This window comes from Zootoca vivipara, chromosome 3 (assembly GCF_963506605.1).
Source record: "Zootoca vivipara chromosome 3, rZooViv1.1, whole genome shotgun sequence".
Taxonomy (NCBI): domain Eukaryota; kingdom Metazoa; phylum Chordata; class Lepidosauria; order Squamata; family Lacertidae; genus Zootoca; species Zootoca vivipara.
Genome location: NC_083278.1, coordinates 115400461 through 115423172, shown reverse-complemented (window position 1 = coordinate 115423172; position 22712 = coordinate 115400461). Strand labels below are relative to the sequence as shown.

The window sequence follows — 22712 nt, the reverse complement described above, 5'->3', positions numbered from 1 at the left end:
TTATGCTGAGAATTCAGAGGCCTAATGCCTCTGACGGTCGAGGTAGAAATTTCTGAAATCTTTCTTTTCTTGCTTAGTGTTATCTCAGTCTGTATTTGAGTCTGCCTCTCTTCTAAGGCAGAGTTATAATTTATTTCTGGCAACACATATGTGTGAATAAACTAAAAGCAAAGGGTAGCTAAAGGTTCTTTTGCACTTCCAATCTTTGGCAGCAGCAATCTTCAATTGGAAGATTCTCTGCTCTCCCTTTTGAAATCACAATGCCTACTGCATTTTCATAGAATTATAGAATTGCAGAGTTGGAAGGGATGCAGTAACGACATAAAGGACCGTTTTTCAAAGCAGCAGAGTATGCTAACCAGGAAGAATATTTAGAAAGCCGTGCATGGCAAAATGCTCTGGGACCTCAGACACTATGCCTGAAGTCTTAGCTTTCTTTAAGAGCCCAACATAGTGTAAGAAGCTCAAATTTCAACACTGGTAGAAGTTTTGCTTTCAGTATGAAAGTTCTTGTATCCAGCTTTTTTTTCTTCCTGTTGCTCAAGTTGTACATTACGAGTACTTGGATATTCCCTGTCTCTTTTGAGCCAATTACATAACTGCATGATGAAGCCATTGCAGATCCTAATAGCTAAACAAACAGGATAGCTCTTATTCTTTGCTTTTCTCTTTCAACATAAAAACAGTTATGACTCTCTTTCAACCTTCAACTAGAAATAAACAACTGCACAAGGTTCCTGTTTCCAATAAATGGATGCTTTCTGGGAAAGTTGTCTGCACTGTGGATTCCTGTTCTTCTGGGTTATTTTTTGTTTCTGTTCTTTGCAAACTCCCCCACCTGCCTTTCAAAAAGTAGGCCCAGATCCAGCATCAGCCCCCAGCTCCTCACCTGTTCAAAAAAGTTCATCACAAGCCCTATGTTTACGGTATATTAGCATGGTATTTATATGTGAAATATACTCTGGGTCCTGTAGTGACTTCATGCTCTTTATTGTAGCTTGTAAAACAGTGAATGAAAATGCCCCCCAAACCTCAGGCTTTTATGTACATTATTTACACAATGAGTCCCATCTGATTGCCTGATTCTGCTTCCCTCCTGAAGCCTGATTAGTCTTATTCTGCAAGCCAATTAGTTGTTGCATTCTAGGATCCTACTTGCCTATTGTTCTAGGATCCAAGCTTAGTACATAACAATATGGTTTGTGACATTTCAATGGGTTGCAAGAGTATGGTTTGTAACATCTGCAGAAGCATTAAATTGGTAGCAGCAGCATTCATCTCAGTCAGTAAAGCATGAGACTCTTCATCTCAGGGTTGTGGGTTCGAATCCCATGTTGGGTGAAAGATTCCTGCATTGCAGGGGGTTGGACTGGAAGGCCCTTGTGGTCCCTTTCAACTCTACAAATCTGTGATTCTGTGATCTGCGCTGACCCAGAAAGACTGTCTTGCAGAAAGGTGCAGAGAATCTGATTCTGGCAGCTGCTCTCAAAAGGAGTGGCCTCAGAGATCATACAAAACCAATGCCGCAAAGTTCTGTCTTGGGCCCGTTGTTGTTCAATGTCTTTATAAATAACTTGGATGAAGGAATTGAGGCGATGCTCATCAAATTTGCAGATGACAACAAACTGGGAGGGGTAGCTAATGAAGGCAGAATCCAGATTCTATATGACCTCAACAGACTGGAGAAATGGGTGCAAGCGAACAAAATGAATTTAAATAGGGACAAATGTAGGAAGAACTAGCTGCACAAATATAAGATGAGGTACACCTGGCTTGACAGTATTGTTTCCCGAAAAGGATCGAGGGGCCTTAGTAGACCGAAAGCTTAACATGAGTCAACAGTGTGATGCAGCAGCAAAAAAGGCTAATGCTATTGTAGATGTTCAAGGGTCTGGAAACCAAGGTTTATGATGAACACTTGAAGGAGTTAGGGATGGGAAAGGGGAGACTGAGAGGAGATCTGAAAGCCATCTTCAAATATTGCAAGGGCTGCTTAATGGAAGATGTAGCAAGCTTGTTTTACTCCTGCTCCAGAGGGTAGGACCAGAACCAATGGCTTCAAGTTACAAGGAAGGAGATTCCCATCTGTCAGAACTTTTTCATCATTGCAGGGGGTCGAGTAGATGACCCTTTGTGGGGGGGGCGTGGCCTTCCTAAATGCTGAGCTTCTGCGTTGTAAGAAATGCTAAAATTGGATCGGCTTCCCGTTTTACTCTTCGTCTGCCACCCACCCAAGCAGCACCCCTTTTCCTTTCCATGTGCTCCTGCCTTTATAAACCTTCAGAAACGACGTCAGGAGGAGGCGGCGCTGACGCGATAGGTGTGGGGTGACGTCACTCCCGCTCCGGCCTTCGCTTTAGCAGCGCAGCCTCTGCCAGGCCACCGCCAAGCGGTTTCCATAGTAACCCCGGGCGGCTCGGCCGTTGCCGGCGCCCAGCGCCCCTCATTGGCCAAGGCTGCTTTCCCTCCGCTACGTCGAGGGAGGCGCGGCGGGGGAGGGAGGCGGCGGCCCGACACCAGCCTATCAGGAGGCAGGAGCCGGAGGGCGGGGCGCTGCGAGCCGGCGCTAGGCTATATAAGGGCAGGTGCCGGAGCCGTTGCGTCAGGTGGTTCGTGAGGCGGCGGAGGAGGAGCGGGAAGGATTTGGTCGCGTGTGAGGGGGGTGGAAATAAAAATAAAGAAAGCAGGTGAGTGAGGGAAGCGCGTACAGTATTTCTTTCCTTTCCTCAGAACCGTCCTTTGTTCTCCTTTCTCTCCCTTTTTATTTTATTTTGTTGTTATGGCGGTTCTCAACAGAAAAAAAAATACAAAACGAGAACACAATAAAACAAAAACAGAATACTCGAGTTTTCAAAATACCTTATTTTCTTAACCAGACGTGGTGGGACCCCATAGGCTCCACCTCAATTAATTTTAAGGGGTTTTTTTTTGGGGGGGGGGTTAGGAGAGGGTCTTTGCATATGCTCAGAGGTAAGCCTCATCTCTTCCATCAAGCCTCCTGCTCTGGCTTCCATCAAGCCTCCACTGTCTCCTGGGCATTTATTGGATACATTTATGTATTTTTCTTTAAACACACACACAAAGAGAGAACAAGAATGCATTTTGAATGTATACCTTATACTTGACTTTCATCTGTAATGTTTTATCCTGGGTTTTATTAGGTGCTTTAATGTAGGTTGTAAACTGCTTTGATGCTGGGCTGTTGTTTTTTTTAATTAAAAGTGGCATCGACATGAAATTAATAATAATTAGAAAGTATTTCTAGGGTGGCTAACAACAAAGATCAGAATAAAATGGTAAGTTTCAAAAAGGAAAGAACAAAGGGTTTTTGTTTTCTTGGCTAGCTTTTTTTGTGGTGTAATCTTATTAAACTCCTCTTTGTTTTTCCCTCCCAATGGAATGACTAAGATTTTTCAGCAATCTCAATCTCTCTTTCTCAGCAGCAAATGTACTGAAATCACATTTTATTTGAATTTATTTATGCTGTTTTGTTTTGGTTGAAAAATCTTAGCCCTCCCTTAAAACAACAACCCTCAAACCTCTTTCTTTCCTGATGTATGTCTCCAGGTGGCATTTTATTTTATCTTCTATGCTGCTTTATTTTGGTTGCTATTTTTAAGCAGACCTACCTTGCTTGCTGAATAGCACTCTCAGTCCTTCATGTTGCAATCCTTCTTATTCCTGGTGCTTTACAGAGCAGAGGCAAAAAGTGTGGGTCCCTGCCCTGAGGTGCTCACAATCTTGAAAATTTAATGTGTTGGGGGCAGAAGGCATGTGTGTTCCATTAACATTTAAACACATTACTTTCCCCCAAAGAATATTGGGGAACTGTAGTTTCCCTCTTAGAGCTGCAATTCCCAGCACCCTTAAACTGAGGTTCCCAGAACTCATTTGCTTTAAATTTATGTTGTGGATCTGCCTTTAGGCTCTGTTTCAGTAGGGGATGAGGCTTAAGCCAGAAGCTTAGATTAGAAGATTATTCATACCAAATCAACAGCAAGATATCTGTAAAGTGCAGAAACAATGTACTGTACAAGTGCATGCACTTCTCTAGCCCTTATTTTCTGTGCCCCATGATAGACCCTCCGAGACAGGAGCTTCTCTCTCTCTCTCCCGTACCTGTCACTGAAAGTCCTGCCACCTGTCTGCCACTTTTGCAGAGCCACAGTCCTTGTTCCCTAATGGTGTCCCAGAAGGGGAGACACCAAATGGATACATTTGAGGTGACCCCCACAGACACCAGTGCATCACTGGTGTTTGCAGCATGCTCGGCTTCTCTCTTCCCATCCTGTGTTTCACTCTTCTTATTCCTGGTGCTTGGGATGAGTAGAGTCTTAATGAGCTCTGACCCGTGCACCAAATTGGTGTTAAATTAGTGCAAAAAGTTAAAAGGTCTCGGAGAATAAGTAGCGCAAAGGGTAACCTGTTTGAAGTTCACTTCCTTTTTCTCAGTAACCTGGCTGCCAAGATGTTTTATTATCACCGCCTTCATCATGCCTGACTTTATCTCTCCCCACCCTGAAACAGTCCAGCTGGTCCACCTCTGCACAGGGGCAGCTAAGTAGTACCATCCCATGTGGTCAAATTGCTGGTATGCTTGTACAGAAAAAAAAGTCTTACACATTGGCTGCAGATGTGAAGGGCAGCAAGTAAGATGTGTGAAGCTCATCTCCCTTTGAAACCTTTGCCTGATTTATTTCTCTTGCTGCTGTGTGTCCTGCCTTCCTAGCTGGATGCATGGACTATTCCTTGCTCACATTGTCCTCCTCCTCCATAGCAGCCAGCTCTTGAAAGATGAGGCTGCAGGAAACCTAGTGTTGGCTTTGCTGGGAAAGGAATTGGTCCAGGAATGTGGGGAGCTTCCCCAAAAGCTTTTCTCACCTCCAAGAGCCTTTTAAACTGTTGTGTGTGTGGGTGCAAGTGTGTGTGTAAGTGTGCATGTGTGTGTGTGTCCCTTTGGAGCTTTAAGAATCCAATGGAGTCAGGGGCTTTGGCACAGGTTTCATCTGGACTCTTCTCCTGTACTGACCCAGGCTGAAGGCAGGTAAGCAGTAGGCAACTTCTTTCCCTATAGTACAGTAGTCTAAATTTGGTCAAAAAGGGTTGCCTGCATGGTGCTTTATGGTGCTGAGGCAGCATGTTCACAGGAGAGCAATGTACATGTGTAGCCTGTAGTCTGTTTGGGCATTTTGGGAAAGCTATTGCTTTTTCTCTTCATGTTTTTTTTAAGAAAGAAAGGAAACCACCTATATTTCTCCCTGGCCCATTTGGGCACCCAGTGTAGAAAGAGGATTATTTCTGTAATACTATTCCATTTACACAGTACTTTACAATTTTCATCTCGTGTCCTCAAGGTGAGGTGAGGCAATGACTTAACAAGGCCATGAGGGTCACTCCTCATGTTGGTGAAACTTTCGTTTTCAGAGGGAGTTGCATAGTGCTAATACCAACTTTCCTCATCTCCCTCCCCTCCCCTAACTGCAAACATATGCCTTAAGAATCTAGGGAAAATTGTAGCTTCCCAATGAGGATATTTATAGTGCAGGTGCAGAGGAGAGGGAGTTTTCTTCTTACATTCCAGAGTTTGCCATTAAAATGTGCAAAAAAATGTGTATACTGTAGTTAATTGTGTTGAAGTCCCACTTTATCAAGTTGCTAGTTGATAATTTAAGTTACACTCATTTTAATGGGATGAGAGCACAACCACCTTTCTCTGAACTGCATTCAACGTGACATGCTGTTGTATTGTAGGAGGCCAATGCCTTTAATGGAAATGCAAGGTGGCAACTGTCTGTCCCAAGAGACAATGGAAGAGTGCACCAATGGAAGTGAAGTCAAACTGTTGGAAGGGAGAGGCATGTTTTGTGGCAGCTGGGGCAGATCAAGGTGTCCAGTTGTGCTGCTGCAGATGCACCATGGCATTTCTTCTCTGCAGTCACTTCTCCTGGTCCCTGCTGTGGACACACAACCTGACTGTCTGTCTCCAGGCACTGTGGTTGTCTGCAAGGGATTCCCACACGGCAGGGTTGATGCTGCCAGCCTTCATGTCATGTTTGCGTACATCAGAGTTGGTCTGCCAACAGGCCTACTCCCTGAGGCCAGCTCCCTGCAGAGCATGTCCTTGGGGATCCTGCCACCTTCCGTTCTGTGTACATGACTAAGCCAGTGAATACGCTGTTGAGATAGAAGTGCGAACATGCTGGCAATGTGGGCTTAAAAGAGAAAACAAACTATGCTTGATTTAGTTGGTCTCTAAGGTGCTACTGGAAGGATTTTTTAAATTTTGTTTTGACTACGTCAGACCCACACGGCTACCTACCTGTAATTTTGCTTGATTTTGCACTTTGCAAAAGTTCTGCAAAGTTCAGGTATCAAATTGCATGGAAATTAATGGCAAAGGTGCTGCCTGCCGCCTTCCAGAAATAAAACGCATCATGGTCTGGATTTCATTTCAGTGCCACTTAATGTAGAATTCCAACGTTTGTCTTTCACTTTCCTCTGAACTTCTATTTCATCAGCATTAAAAAAAAAGTCATTGCACGTGTTGCTGCAGCAGCACTAACATGCCTGCAGTAGCTGAAGAGGCAATGGGAGACCCATAAATCGTCCACTAACTGTGCTGCAGGCAGTGCGTAGTAACTGCTGCACAAGCTATATTGCTCAATGCAGTGTGTGAGCCAGAGGTTAACCTAGCACTTGGCTGTCATGAGCTAAGAGTTATGGGTTGTAATTTAAGAGCGCCTTGAAATCAAAATGGAAATTGCAGTGTTAAAAGCAATTCCAGGAAAGGAACTTGCTGTAATAGACCTAGAGACATAAAAGTGAGAATCTGTGTAAACATGGGAGTGACGTTGCACACTGTTCAGTGCTGCCAAGAAGTTAAAAATGAAACCCTCTTATTAAATGGATAATACGTCTAGTCTAAAATTGCCTTGCAACAATAATGACATGGGTAAAAGGTAAAGGACCACTGGACGGTTAAGTCCAGTCAAAGGGGACTATCGGGTGTGGCACTCATCTCAATTCAGGCTGAGGATGCCAGCGTTTGTCCCCAGCTTTCCAGGTCATGTGGCCAGCATGACTAAACCGCCTCTGGCGCAACGGGACATGATGACGAATGCCAGAGAGCATGGAAACGGGCCGCATGATCCTCATGGAAACGGGCCACATGATTCAGTTCGGGCTGCATGATCTCCTGCAACGATTTTGCAAAGTTTTTTGCAGATAAAGTCGCTCAGCTTAGGGAAGAGGTAGACTCCACCGTGGGAGCAGGGCCGGGGCGGGAGAGTGCTAGAGTCCTGTCTAGTCCAGTTGTGTGGGATCAATTCTAATCTGTTACCTCCGAGGATGTGGACAGGCTGCTTGGACGAGTGAAACCAACCACCTGTCTCCTTGATCCTTGCACATCCTGGCTCATAAAAACAAGCCAGGCAAGGCTGGGCAATGGGCTTTGTGGGGTAGTGAATGCTTCTCTCTGTGAGGGAGCCTTTCCAGACCCACTGAAAGAGGCGATTATTAAACCGCTTCTTAAAAAAACCATCTTTAGATGCGGCCAATATGGCCAACTATCGCCCAGTCTCAAATCTTCCATTCTTGGGCAAGGTGATTGAGTGGGTGGTTGCTGAACAACTCCAGGCACGCCTGGAAGAAGTGGACCATTTGGATCCCTTCCAGTCGGGATTCAGGCCTCATCATGGGACCTAAACTGCCTTGGTTGCACTGGTTGATGATCTCCGGTGGGCTAGGGACAAAGGTGAGAGCTGTTTCCTAGTTCTGCTGGATCTCTCAGCGGCTTTTGACACCATCAACCATAACATCCTTCTGGACCGTCTAGAGGTGCTGGGAGCTGGGGGCACTGTCATACAGTGGTTCAGCTCCTTCCTCCTGGGCCGTGTTCAGAAAGTGGTGGTGGGGGATGAGTGTTCGGACCCTTGGGCTCTCACTTGTGGGGTGCCTCAGGGTTCTGTCCTCTCCCCCATGCTTTTTAACATCTACATGCAGCCGCTGGGAGAGCTCATCAGGGGGTTTGGGCTGGGTGTTCATCAGTATGCGGATGATACCCAGCTCTACCTCTCTTTGTAATCAGAACCAGTGAAGGTCTTGTGTGAGTGCCTGGAGGCGGTTGGAGGATGGATGGCAGCTAACAGATTGCTGACCTTTAAAGCCCTAAACGGCCTCGGTCCAGTATACCTAAAGGAGCGTCTCCACCCCCATCGTTCTGCCCAGACACTGAGGTCCAGCTCCGAGGGCCTTCTTGCGGTTCCCTCATTGCGAGAAGCCAAGTTGCAGGGAACCAGGCAGAGGGCCTTCTCGGTGGTGGCGCCTGCCCTGTGGAACGCCCTCCTGTCAGATGTCAAAAAGGAAAACCTACCAGATTTTTAGAAGACATCTGAAGGCAGCCCTGTTTAGGGAGGCTTTTAATGTTTAAGAAATTAGTGTATTTTAATGTTTCTGTTGGAAGCCGCCCAGAGTGGCTGGGGAAACCCAGCCAGATGGGCGGGGTATAAATAATAAATTATTATTATTATTTATTATTATTATTTATTATTATCTTAAAGCTTCAATTCAGCTTACCTAAGGACCAAACTACACAGTACATCAAGTTACTCTTCATAAAAGCATGCTTATTGCTACCTGTTTTCTTCTTTAGAAAACCAGCTGGTGGGTCATAGTCCAGTTCCTTGGTTTTCTTTAGAGGCCTTCTATTGATTTCATGCTTCAGATTGCTACCCTCTCCCCTAAATTTGTTAATTACAGCAAAAGAAGACCTTCAGGGTCCCTAACTCTGAATAGCCTTATTGCTGAATGAACCTGAGGGCTGCCAATTTATGCGAAATGTTCTTGATTTCTGTGTGCGTAGCAGGTGCCTAGGTTACGCTATCACTCTGGAGATCTGTCACGCTGCAGCCAGAGAGTATTACTTTTATTAGCTATTTGCCAGCAGTAAGGCTTACATAACTTTGTTTTTAGAACATAAGAAACTGCCTGGTACTGATGAGTCACACAATTGGTCCATCAAGTTTGTGTTAATAAATTTAAGTATTATCTGTAAAAAAAAAAAAAAAAAGCCTCATCATTCATACTTTGTGATCCATCTTGTATTCATTGCAGACTAAACCTTAGAGGCTTTATTTTACCAGTTGTGTAAATTGAAGTACTATTGAGAGTTTTTATCTTCTTTTTTTAAGCCAAACAAATCCAATTTATAGTACCATTACTTCACGAAGGTTGCCACTGTGGATGGTTTCCATTAAAACAATAGTCAGCAGGTGTTAATTTAGGATAAAGTATTAATCCAGTGAACCAGGCAAGCAGAATTGCTGCTGCTTCTTGTCTTCAAAGCTCTGTACCCATTGTGTGGTGACGCTATTTTTAAATCAAACAACCTGGATTATGATGTGTGTTTTGTGCTGATATCATGTGCTCTCTCACACACCCCTTTTCTGTGTAATGGACAACTCCCACCCTTTCAAGAACTCCAATTGGCTTGACGGAGAGAGGCTGTGCCCTATAAATGTCTCTCCCCTCTTCTTTTCCTTCTTGCTTTGCAAAGCCACTGGCAAAAAGGGGAAGGTAAGATATGGGGGGGGGGGAGAGAGAGATCTTACTGTATTGGGAAGAAGGAAGACACTGTTTAAAGATTTGGTTTTTAGAATATATTTTTTCAGTTGCATTTATAATAAATGAATTACCTCTAGTTTGATGGCTGCTGTTAGATGCTAGACGGGGTCAGTATGTAGCAGTCAGCAGAATTTTAATAACCAGACACAGATATCATTTTTCCTTCAAGGGCTAAGGCTTAGCACTATTACTGATCTACATGAAAAGTAGTAGTTTCCGTCAGTTGGTGATGTGAGGATTTATGTAAGTTCTGAGAGTGTAATGTGTGTTCTTGTATTCATGTATATCAACTTTAGAAGGTGTCTAGCTTTTAATCTTACTGAAGCACTTTTATGCCCTTTTCTATTCTAACCTTTTAATACCCCAGTATAATGTAATCAGTTATGAACTGTGTGAGTGTGAAGAATGGATTTCTGATTGGATGCTGATTTGGCTGAGAGAGTGAAATAGCCACCATTAGCTCTTGTCCTCTCCAAGGTTCCAGGGCAGGTTACAACAATTAAAACAAAATGTCAAAAACAGTTTAAATAACACACAAACAAAGTCCTAAAAATATGAAGCTCAAGTATCAAAAGCCAGAGTAAAGAGATGTGTAGGATCTTAGGTAAGTAGGGCATTAGAACTCTGCCTTTTACCAAAAAGAAAAACATGGAATAAGAGCAACTTTTCTTGAAAGTCACATTCAGTATTAGGAAACTCCAGGGGCATAATGGATGGAAATTAGACTTCCAGGACACCTGGTGCACAGTCTCCCCCAAAAGACGAGCAACATCCTGATAAGGCTGGATAACCTGCAGTCGTGGTGCAAGTGCTTTGTCTGTACGGGGGGGGGGGGGGGAAACCTCAGTATACATTTGCAAACGTATGAAGGAGGTCAAATGATCCATTTCTGTTAACAGCTGGGGGTACTAAGGTATTAAGAAGTCTAGACTGACAGCCGTCATGGGGCAAGAACTTGGCACCCCAAGATGACTGTGAAGCTTTCACCCTAGCCTGACTTTGGCTGTCAATTACCCTTTACTTCTAGACTGGCCATCTAGCTAGATGGAACACCTGTTGACTAGGTAAAGGTAAAAAGGTAAAGGACCCCTGGACAGCTATATCCTTGCAGTGTGAGCGTGAGGTGGGGGACGACGATGACTCATTATTATTATTATTGTATTAATAAGTGTGATGTCTGGCCTACTTTCCCCACCCCCACAATGTATGTGTCTCACTAATTTATTTCTGGCTGAGCTTTATTAACCGTAAGCTTTGAGCACTTATTAAAGTGAAGTTAGGCTGAGCAAGATTCTACTTTGTGGTGGTGGTGGGGTGTGTGTACAGGGAAATGGTATATATTATGTAATAGGTGTGTTCTCTCTAATCCAATCCCTATTTCTTTGCATGGTTGTGAGGAAAGGTACTGCAGATTTAATGAATTGCATGAGCCCGCAGTCATACTTCTTAACCCCTCTGCACTAGATTTATAGACAACAGGTGTAGCTAGGATCTTGCTGATTCTGGCTGCCTTCAAGGAGCTGTAACATTAGGTAGCCAGCCAGCAGGCATGGTACTTAATACTGTGTTGTGCGTGCGTTTATTTGTTACTTAGAAGTTTCAAAAATATGCCTCATACTGAGCAGCAGGAATTTATGATAGAAATATGATTAGTATGCAATATGATTTCTATTTTTACTGCAGTAATGTATTGTATTTTTTTAAAGTATCTATGCTATTATATTACATCAGTGAATATTTATTCTTGGTCTTCATTCTGGTCTTAACATTATACAGGGTTCTCTTACAATCAAAGCTAATCTTAACTGATTCATAAAATCATAGAATTATAGAGTTGGAAGGGACCACAAGGGTCATCTAGTCTAATCCCTGCAATGTAGGAATCTTTCCCCAACATGGAGCTCAAACCCACAATCTTGAGATTAAATGTCTCATGCTCTACTGAGTTAAGTAGCGTGTGCAGAACTTGATGGCTGCGGAAAAGCATGGTACAGATTTGATGTAGTCCCTGAAATAATATGTTCTTCTCTAGCATCTGTTCATTTCAATGGGCCTTGTGCAAGAGAAGTTCTGGATAGCATGCTGCGTTGTTAATATAGCGTAGGCCAGAGCTTCCCAAACTGTGTGTCACGACACATTAGTGTGCTGGCTGCAGTGTGTAGGTTAGTTGTGCAAATGCTCCCCGTGCTCCACCTGGGGCTGGAAAGGAGTTAGTTTAACCTCTGGTTTGTTAATAAAATTGCTGTGTGGCAAAATGATGCATGTGTAAAAAGTGCGTCACCAACATGAAAAAATCGGAAAGCCCTGGTGTAGACTTTGACCGTGTAGACCAGCAGACATGAAAATTTAGCTGTCAGAATTGACCATTTGTTTTATATAAACAGTTGGGATAGCAATTTTTTGCTGGCCCTGTGTTGATTCAGGCACTTCCCTTTCTGACAGTGGCACGCCAGTGTTCTGAGCGCATAGTAAACTATGTTGCGGAGTCGAACTATTCCAACTACATGAGTATTGTCTGTGACTGGCAGCATTTTCCTATGGTTTCCTGGAAAGACTCCTATGTGAAGATGCAAAGCACATGCTAAGAACACAAGAGTTGCCATCTTGGATCAGAACCGAAAGCCCATCTAGTTCTGCAATCTGTTCCCATGGGAAGTCAACAAGCAGAACCTGAATGCAATAACACTCTCCCTAGCAACTGGTGTTTAGAGACATGCTGCGTTCAATACACGACATAGATCAGGCATCCCCAACCTTCGGCCCTCCAGATGTTTTGGCCTACAACTCCCATGATCCCTAGCTAACAGGACCAGTGGTTGGGGAAGATGGGAATTGTACAGTAGTCCAAAACATTTGGAGGGCCGAAGGTTGGGGATGCCTGACACAGATACTAGCCATGACTGCTGTGTACCAGCAGCTCTACCACTGAGAGTACAGTATATAAGTACTCCCATTGTAGCTAATGAATCGTTGGGTAATTCAGGCAGAGCTGGTTTTTCTGAAGCGCTTATGAAAAATGACTGCTGCTGGAACCTCTTATTAGTGACCGTAAAGTTTCCTTTTCTTCCAACAGCCTTGAAAAATGCCAGCCATAAGGAGCTTGAGCCGAGCTGTCAAGCAGGTGCTGCAGAAACCTGGCTGTGGCTGTCAAGTTGCTGTTGTGCCGGTTAGGTGTCTTGGTTTCTCACCACGGCAGGTAGCTTCAGACGCCAGCTTTCACTCAGTGTCATTCTCGGAATCCGACCATCCACGGGTGTTAATTACAGGTCAGTCGGCTGTTAGGCAGTACTCTGCAGTTGATTTCCTCTGTTCTGTTTGTATTTTTTTGTATCAGGCCACATGTATTGATATTCATCTGATTATATGTAAATACTGATTTAGAGAAACACTGTGAACCATCTTGGAGCCCTTATCCCCTTGTACACGTTGGCCTGTCCTTTCTACCTCACTCCAGACCACTGAGCCAAAGTAGAGAACAGGAGCATTGCTCCAAATGTAGTTCAGGAAAAAGAGAGTTCAGCTTCCATCTGATTATTGTAGATGATGGATCATCTGCCACTTTTTTCTTGAGCCAAAGCCCTCTTGAGATGCCAGCGTTTCGTGAGGTAGTAATTTTGAGGTTTGAGGATTAGTATGCTACAGGTCATTCTTGTGCAGGTCAAAGTCACTAAACAACCCATCTGTAGCTTCCTTTGATGGCTTCTGTTAATTGATTTTATGTCTAAAATTCTCAGTCTCTGCATCCAGAACACAAAGTATTTTTATTTGTGTTGTTATAAGGCATAATATTTCAGGTGTTGTAAACATTTAATCTTGCTTTTTAGGGGGACTTGGCCAGCTTGGAGTAGGACTTGCTAAGCTCTTGAGGTAAGCTCTAATTTCTATTTACAACTAGAAGTTCTGGTGTGATCATTTCCCATGAATGATCACATTTACTTGCAGTTAGAATGTGAAAATCAGGCACATACATCTCATTCACAATCCTAAAGTTGTGCCCAGGGAAGAAAAGCAGGGAGGCCACGGAGATTGCATTGTACACTGATCTGGGTTGATCACAAAACTGAATCCATATGTCGTCGGCTGATGTTTTCTGATGCGGGTGGGTTGTCGATGCTGCTATTTCAGAGTGCAAGGCTAGAAGGCACAGCACCTAGCAAAACTAGTTCTGTTCAAAGAGTCTTGTCCAGAACCTACTGTGCTAATTAAAATGAATTCAGAAGAGCTGTACTGAGTCTAATCTTCCTGTCTTCTCTAGAAAACGCTTTGGAAAGAACAATGTAATCCTATCGGATATTAGGAAGCCCCCTGATAATGTCTTTCATAGCGGTAAGTGTCCAGATTATGATGAGAGAGCCACACTGAGCCACACTGTGATTACATTCCAGCAGCAGTGATCCTCTTTGGCAAAAGAGCTTGAAAACTTAGTTATATGCTATATTTCACCTGAATTTGCTGACCTAAACTGCAGTGTTAATAAAAAAATAGGCATTTGGCATATTAAAATAATGGTATATGTATTTTGAAAGAATCTTTGCCCAAAGGTTTTCATATTTTCCATAAAACAAAGCCAACATGTATGCAGTATAGCCAGAAAGGGTTTGTGTTGATGCTAGTGCAACAGCAATTGAATTGGCTCGCTTATTTCTGTGTGAACATAAATGGTAAACGAACCAAAGGACACCTGTACATTAAATGTATGCCGTATCTCATCGTGCTGAACAGGCAACAGTGTGTGATGTTCTGGTTTGAAGAGAGGTAATAGAATTGAAAAGTGGAATGAAGAAACATCCTAATTTGTGGTGTACTCACTCATTCCACTGCTGCTTTTGGCTCACAGGGTATTGCAGTGCTTCAAAACCTTGTAAATCCTGTTTGACGGTAGCCAATGGCAGGAAAAATAAAGGAGTCTGTATTCCAGTGGAAAACAATGTTTTTATCATCCTTTTACCTTTCTTGAAAGCTATCTGGTTCCAGCTTAGGGCATATTGTAAACCTTTATCATAGTGACCCCAGGCATGTAAGAAAATCCCATGTGGTATTCCATGCATGCAGCTCTATATTTTATCCAACTCTTCAGTGGATATACAAGCAGTATTGACAGGCCAGCTTAGTGCTTTCCCCAGCTATGGATCCCTTGCATGCTTATCATAGCACACAAAAAGTGAAGTAACCAGTTTAACCAAGCTGCTAGTTTTGTAAATGGTGTGGTGGGAAACTTTTTCCTCATATGCCGGATACATTTTTCCCTAAATCTCGCCATGCAGTTTGCCTTGTCAATGGTATTTTCCTGGTACAGAAGGAAACTGGTCAAAGCAAAAAGGATCCTTGGTGATCCTCCAAGTGAACGCTCAAACAAAGCAAAATGCTTGCATCAAATGAGATCTGGCTCTGTGAACAGTGCATAGCTTTTCAAGAGCTGGAGATGCTGTAGTTAAGTTGTCCTTACCTTTGTTGCGCATGCACTCATCTTTTTTATATACTTTGAAGGTCTCTGGCGAAATCAGTTTTGCAGTTCTTGTGGTGTTCAGTTGACCAACAGTGCCTTGGTCCACTGAAATGAGTGTCAAATTTGGCCTAGCTGCTATGCATTAGATGTATGTATGTTTAGGGGTGACTGCCATGGACACCTGCTGATTAATGTGCACAACTGATGGTGCACGACATCATGGTCAAAACAGTTCTGCACCTGGTTGCAATGGATCATTCTGTATGTACATGAAAGGATGCACACACTTGGGTATGAAGTTTGTTACACATGCAGTGTTCCACAAGGAACATGAGAATGGAATTCCTTGCGATTCTGTTTTCCATCAACAGGCTTTTGTCCAAAAGGCAGGTGACTCTCCAGTTTGTATGTTCTTATGCTGCCTCTTACCTTCATGCTTTCACCTTCCTCCTCCTCTTAGGTCCTTTCATCTACTCTGACATTTTGGACTATAAGAACCTTCGTGAGATAGTGGTGAACAACCGGATTACGTGGCTGTTTCATTACAGCGCTTTGCTCAGCGCTGTTGGGGAAGCCAACGTCCCTTTGGCAAGATCTGTGAATATCACTGGTAGATGTCAGCTTGCTTCATATTGTTTGTTTAGCTGTTCCTGCCTCCCTCTGGGAGTGTTAACGCTTGGTTTCAAGCCTGATAACTCTGTTTGCTGTTCCCAGGATTGCACAACATTCTTGATATTGCTGCTGAGCACAGCTTGAGACTCTTTGTCCCCAGCACAATTGGAGCATTTGGACCCACGTCCCCTAGGAACCCAACTCCCGATCTCTGCATCCAGAGGCCAAGGACAATCTACGGTGTTTCCAAAGTTCATGCTGAGCTCATGGGAGAAGTAAGAGTTGCCCTTTCCTTATGCAGATGCCTCCCGCCCCCTTCAATATGTGGAGGTGGTTCCCCTTTCATGAGCATTTGTCTGTGGTGTTGTGGATGGACAGCAAATGCTGAATGAAAGTGTTTAAAGTTGCTTAAATGAATTTATTGTATTTTGTACCAATGGCATCTTAACCCAAGAGAATTCATCAAATGCCAGTACAGTCATACCTTGGATCTCAAACGCCTTGGCTCCTGAACAAATCGGTTCCCGAATGATCGAATCCTGGAAGTGAGTGTTCCGGTTTTCAGAAGCCGTACGTCCTCCGCGGTTTCCGATTGGCTGCAGGAACTTCCTGCAGCCAATCTGAAACCATGCTTTGGTTTCCGAATGTTTTGGAAATTGAACAGACTTCCGGAACGGATTCCATTCAACTTCCATGGTACGACTGTATGAAAATGTGACATGCCAGTGTGGAACATTCCCTCTCTCCTCCCCCTCCATGAAATCTGGACTGACACGCTTAACTTTTCAGGCCTTTTTCCATTCTAAGAGAGAGAACATAAACAACAAACTCCTGTATTACCTATGACACTAGCTATGTTTATGAACAGGCATCCCCGAACTGCGGCCCTCCAGATGTTTTGGCCTACAACTCCCATCATCCCTAGCTAACAGGACCAGTGGTCAGGGATGATGGGAATTGTAGTCCAAAACATCTGGAGGGCCGAAGTTTGGGGGTGCCTGTTTATGAAGGTACATGAGGCCACCACCTTGCTGAAGTTAAGCAGGTCTGGCTCTGGTTGGTTTGTGGATGGGCTGCCTGCTTGAGAACTGCATGTACATGCAAGCCCCACTTTCTGGACACAATGCGTTCCCAGGAAATTTTTCGTTAGGCAAGTGTTTGCATAGCAAGCTGACGATTTCCAATATGTCCTGCGGGAACATTTCTAATCCGTGATTTGTCCAGAAAATGGGACTTGCATGTACGCTGCTTTGGGTTCCTTGATGGAGGAAAGGCAGGAATATAAATTTAATTAAACAAAAATAGCTGATAGTTTGTGAAATGCTATCATCAGCCACAATTAATCTCTCAGTTTTGAAGCTGCCACAAGACTTTGTTGCAGCAAACGTCCCTTTTTTTGCTCCTAAAATCAGTCTGTTCCCCTAATTTCCTCTATAAACATTTTAAGAAGCTGCTAACACAAGAAGCTGCTAACACAAGGTAGCCAGAGTTGCTACGGTAGAATTATTAGTAGCTAATTGTGTATTTTTTTTTCTTGTTCAGTATTACCATTACAGGTATGGACTAGACTTCCGGTGCCTAAGATACCCTGGTATTATCTCAGCTGATTCCCAGCCTGGTGGGGGAACAACTGGTAAGGGAGCCAGTGCTGCTTGGGCAGATTAAGTTAGCCTATAAAATACAATAGTGATACTAAGGGGGCGGGGAAAATGGGGATCTTGCCTTAGATCATGGCAGAACATTTCATGTGCCATAGGAGAAGGGAACGATGGAGGGAATAGGTATCTCTCACACATAAACACTCCAGCCGTTGCTTATCATCCTTTATTTATTTCTCTAGTGCAGGACTAGCCAATGTGATACCTTCTGTGGGTTCCAACTCCCATTGGCTCCAGCCAGCATGGTCAGTGGCCAGAGTTAATGGGAGGTGTAGTCCACAATATCTGGAGGTCCTCGTGTTAATAATAGTAGATATAATAATAATAATAATAATAATAATAATAATAATAATAATATTACTTATACCCCACCCATCTGGTTGGATCTCCTCAGCCACTCTGGGCGGTTTCCAACAGAATATTAAGAACACAACAAAGGATCAAACATTAAAAACTTCCCTAAACAGGGCTGCCTTCAGATGTCTTCTAAAAGTCAGATAGTTTATTTCCTTGACATCTGGTGGGAGAGCGTTCCACAGGGCGAGCGCCACTGCCGAGCAGGCCCTCTGCCTGGTTATCCTTGCCCTAGTCGGTAATTTTACTTGTTCTTCTCAACTGTTAGGGGAGACCGGTATGTAAGGGAAGATGAACATCAAGGGGAGAGAGGCATTCAGCAGCTCCTTCTTCACAGTGTGTGACAGAGATGGCCGTCTACTTGGATGGCTTTACAGGAGGAGGAGACAAATTAATGCAGGTGACTACTGTCAGTGGCTACTAGCCACGATGGCTATGCTCTGCTTCCACTGTTGGAGGCAGAATGCATCCGAATATCAGTTATTGGAAACAGCAGGAAGAAATAGTGCTATTATTGCTTGAGTCCTGCTTGCCAGCTTCCCATAGGTATCTGGCCAGCTACTGTAAGAACAGGATGGCCTCATCCGAAAAGCTCTTCTTATATTCTTACAGCTGCATTATCCGTTAGTATTGTGTTTAACTTTCCTCGTCTCCAGATTACGCTGTCCAAATCTTCCACGATGCGATGAAGACGGGCAAGTTCCAGTGCAACCTCAAACCAGACACCCGCCTCCCAATGATGTACATCGATGACTGCCTGAGAGCTACCTTGGAGATCATGGAAGCCCCTGCTGAAGGGCTGAGCATGAGGACATACAACATCAGCGCCATGAGTTTTACTCCCGAGGAGCTGGTTCAAGAGGTCCAGAAGCATATTCCAGAACTTGAAGTTGCCTACAAAGTAGATGCTGTCAGACAAGCCATAGGTCAGTACTGGGCTCCTGATCTTTTCACTGCAATGTGTGTTCCTCTTGTTGCTGGGTCTTAAAATAGGCTAGATGTACAGTGGTACCTCGACTTATGAAGGCGATCCGTTCCACCGCACTCTTCGTAAGTCGAATCCTTCGGTTGTCGAAGCGTCCATTTTGTGCATGCGCAAAGTGTGATTTTGCGCTTCTGCGCATGCGCGGACCGCATGCGGTGAAAAGACTTCCGGGTTTGCCGACTTTGTAAGTTGAAACCTTCGGAAGACGAGGCATTTGGATGTCGAGGTACCACTGTAGTTGGGTCTGGGTGTTCCTCTTTCCCATTTTCCTTTTCAGATGAATGGCACCGGGCTTTGGGTCAAGGCATGATAGATGTAACTAGGCTTCACCAACCTGGTGTCTTCCAGAACTTTTTTGGACTATAGCTTCCATTGGCCCCAGCCAATTCATGGCTGTAACCCACAACTTCTGAAGGCCGTCAGGTTGGTTAAGGCTGATCTAAGTGCTACTTAAAAGTTGCTAAGTGAAGGCGGGGACCTCAGGTAGCAAGGATGTGCCTGGAAAAACACTTTTCAGCTGGTGGTCTCCTGTCAACTGGCATACAGTGGGCTCAGCAGATCCAAAGGCCTGACTGTAAGGCATCTTGATAAGACAGGAGTCTTACAGGTGGATCATGTCAGATTTTATCCGTACTGAGCAATGTAGGAGTCAGATCAATCAGAGGAGCATTCGTTCACCTGCTAAGAAGAGTCGGTGGGTGGCATTCTGCAAAGGTCTAGTGCTATAGTATAGGCATTTGGGGATGCTGAAATTTGCTCTTGGGAGACAGGAAAGCATTAAAAGATGTGGGAAGCAGAGCCTCAAAATGGTACGGCAACCACTGGGTTTTACAAAATAGTAAAATGTCATTCCTGCCAACCTAGCAGTTCGAAAGCACGTCAAAATGCAAGTAGATAAATAGGAACCGCTACAGCGGGAAGGTAAACGGCGTTTCCATGTGCTGCTCTGGTTTGCCAGAAGCGGCTTTGTCATGCTGGCCACATGACCTGGAAGCTATACGCCGGCTCCCTCGGCCAATAATGCGAGATGAGCGCGCAACCCCAGAGTCGGTCACGACTGGACCTAATGGTCAGGGGTCCCTTTACCTTTACCTTTAAAATGTCATTATAAAATATGCAACACATTCCAGTGAAACATTCAGGGCCACAAGAATATTGCCTTCCTCCCTGCACCCCAAAGGCAACATCTCTCAGTTAATGCCAGGTGAACATTGCTTTACTTTGGGCCAAGTGGGGAAATGTGTGCATTTAAACCTAGGCAGAAGCTTTTTTTCTACTTCATGAAGGAGGTGGCATTCAAATGAAGGAGGGGGCTGGGTTCCAGAGACATATTTACCATTACAAGCAGACCTACAAATACCTTGTCTATAATATATAGATCCCAGTGAGAGCAGGAAACTCCTCCCTTTGCAACATTATTTTTTGGTAAAGAGATGAGAGAAGATTTGTGCCCTCTCCCCTCCCTGATGCTTTCCTGTTTCAAAACTTCTCCCTCCTGAAGCTGCTGTTCCTTTTCTTTTTTTTCTTTTAAAAGTAGAAAAACAAACCTGGGGTTTTTTGTGGGGAGTGGGGAGAGCCATTGGAAGTTATTGAATTAAGAATAAAGCGAGGAGGAATTTGCTTATGACACAATCTGTTTTCTCTTTCTCTTTCCCATAGCTGACAGTTGGCCGATGATTTTTGATGACAGCAATGCTCGCCAAGATTGGGGATGGAAACACGATTATGATCTACCAGACCTGGTGAACACCATGTTCAACTTCCTTGATTCGACCCGTTCCATTTCCAGGGTTGCCCAGGTCAACTGACTCTCCAGGTGTGATGCAGCCTCAAGTGATAAGCTGGCAAGACCTGGGCAGAGCCATACTGAGTATTCATCTGTTTTGAAGTCTTGAAGCAGCACAGCTTCAGAATACCATCTTCTAGGAAGGCTTGCTCCTATCTCCATTCATCTTTCTTCCTGTTTGCCCCTCATCTCCTGTGCACACACACGGTATACATAGATAATTTCAAAAGCACTTCTGGGTGCTGTGTAGCTCCTGGGGTCAACGGAAAAACACCATTCCTGTCTCATAATGTGCAGGAATTGTTTGCCTCAGGCTCCAACAAATGTTCACTGGGACATTCTCCTCTCCCTCTTGAGTATCTCTTCCATGTCATAAAACATTTGGCTTACTTACTGGATAATATTCTGTGGAATTGTATTCACATAGAGATAATAGCGGCTCTCACTGTCCACACTTTCTGGAAACATTTGGGGATATTCCTGTTCTGATAGGCTTTCCCAGCTGGATAAATGAGTGTTTACTTTGCCCTGTTTACAACTTGCTTTTAAATGCATTTGCGTTCTTGACTTTTAAATTATTTTATGTGCAAATCTCCTTGAGACATTATTCCAGGTTGCAGTTGATACATTGTTGAGGGTGTCTTAACCCTGAAGCTGCTACGATAATGGGAATACACAGTGGGTGATCATTATGGGGAGAATGGAATCATTCTATGGGGTGAACAGGTCATCTGTGGGGCTCACCTTAAGCACACATTGCCAGTCAGCTGAGCGTTTAGTTGTGTTGATCATGGGGTGCAATCTTAAAATTAGATCTGCCCTTGCAAAATAAGAACAATGTTTATTCACTTCATCTTTTGGATAACTTGGTTACGGGTATAGGATGGTATACAAATTTAATTGGTAGTAATGATAATGGCTGGTGCCAACTCCAGGTGTTCTATGCTGATGCAGATTATCTTGGCTGTTTAGGGACGAAAATTTCATTGAGAGTTAGAAATATAGTTAGCATCTTTCACTTGACAATCCTTTTGGACCATGTCTGTAGGCTTGATATTCTAAACACTCATAATATGGGTTGGGGAGAAGCTGGCATGGGAGAGGCATTTTTAACCGAACTGCATGTGTTACAGGTATCTTTCTCTCTTGCCCCTACCACTGGTTCAGGGACAATATATTTCTGAATACAAGTTGCCAGAAAGCAGCAGCAACAGCAAGAAAGGGCTATGTCTCACTTGTAGGCTTTGGGGTCATCTGCTTGACCACTGTGGAAAGTAAGATGCTGGACCACACAGATGTGTTTGGCCTGATCCAGTAGCCTTCCTGCATTCAGCATCTTCATATAAGAAGTACATCATGGCATATGGGTTATCTACTGCGGCCCCTCCCCCTTTCTCAGTAGGTACAAAGGTGCACTTTCCATTTGTTTCTTACCCAAAGTACTTTCATCTGAATAATAATAATAATAATAATAATAATAATAATAATAATAATAATAATTTATTATTTATACCCCGCCCATCTGGCCGGGTTCCCCCAGCCACTCTGGGCGGCTTCCAACAAAACAGAAATTCTAAAATACAGAGATTTTGAAATACAGAAATTCTAAAATACAGAGATCTGAAAAAACTATGTGTTGTCATGTTCAGATTTTGTCCATAATATTTACAGTTCCAAGAGAAATTTGAACTTCTGGTCAATATCTCAAGAAGTAACTTGCCAGCACCTACCATTCTTGTTTTGTTTTCTTCATTTCCTTTAACTACGTTCAATGAACAATATAAATAAGAAGCAGTAATTGACAAGCAAAATGTTTTCCAGTGTCCTTTATTCTGTGATGGTGAGAGGTGAATAAGAGGTGGTGTCAAGAAGTCAAACATACCATCATGATCTATGTTAAGATTAGGGCTGTAGGTGCAGTTACTATTAATATGAGGACACATTTAAGAGGGTTCTGTCATTTGGGTTTTGCCCCCAATGTGCAGTGCAACTAAATCCTGTTGGTTTACAGCTTGATGTGTTTAGTTGGAAGTAAGCAACCCAGCATCTTTCTAAGTTCTGCAGTTTTGTTTTTAACAAAAAATAAATTCCTGTTTCTGAGAAGAGCTTTGCTACTTGGCTTCTGTATCTCTTATGTGCCAGTTTTTAGGATTGTAAAACATCAGTAATTGTTACTTGAATAAAATCCTAAATGCAAAGGTGTCTGTGTTTGCTTCTATTTACCCTGCAACCCAGATATTAACTAGAGTC

The 22712-nt window shown here is 43.7% G+C and overlaps 1 protein-coding gene across 4 annotated transcripts; it reads left to right on the top strand.

Moving 5' to 3' along the window:
• Positions 1–2620: 2620 nt before the first annotated feature.
• On the top strand, positions 2621–22660 carry LOC118082973 (L-threonine 3-dehydrogenase, mitochondrial). Of its 4 annotated transcripts, none has more exons than XM_035110880.2 (9): positions 2621–2687; positions 12695–12887; positions 13446–13488; positions 13877–13947; positions 15528–15677; positions 15782–15954; positions 17222–17312; positions 18348–18617; positions 20336–22660. In XM_035110880.2, the coding sequence occupies exons 2-9, from the start codon at positions 12704–12706 to the stop codon at positions 20482–20484; spliced, it is 1131 nt and encodes a 376-aa protein (XP_034966771.1). In that variant the 5' UTR covers positions 2621–2687; positions 12695–12703; the 3' UTR covers positions 20485–22660. The 4 variants fall into 4 exon arrangements, with proteins under 4 accessions (XP_034966771.1, XP_034966769.1, XP_034966770.1 ...); XM_035110878.2 differs by lacking the exon at positions 2621–2687 and adding an exon at positions 9519–9573; XM_035110879.2 differs by lacking the exon at positions 2621–2687 and adding an exon at positions 10475–10699.
• Positions 22661–22712: the final 52 nt, after the last annotated feature.

Coding starts and splice junctions, on each gene's coding strand:
- LOC118082973 (XM_035110880.2), top strand. CDS start 12,704: ATGCCAGCCATAAGGAGCTTGAGCCGAGCTGTCAAGCAGGTGCTGCAG. Junction 12,888..13,445: donor TCCACGGGTGTTAATTACAG/GTCAGTCGGCTG, acceptor CTTGCTTTTTAG/GGGGACTTGGCCAGCTTGGA. Junction 15,678..15,781: donor AAGATCTGTGAATATCACTG/GTAGATGTCAGC, acceptor TGCTGTTCCCAG/GATTGCACAACATTCTTGAT.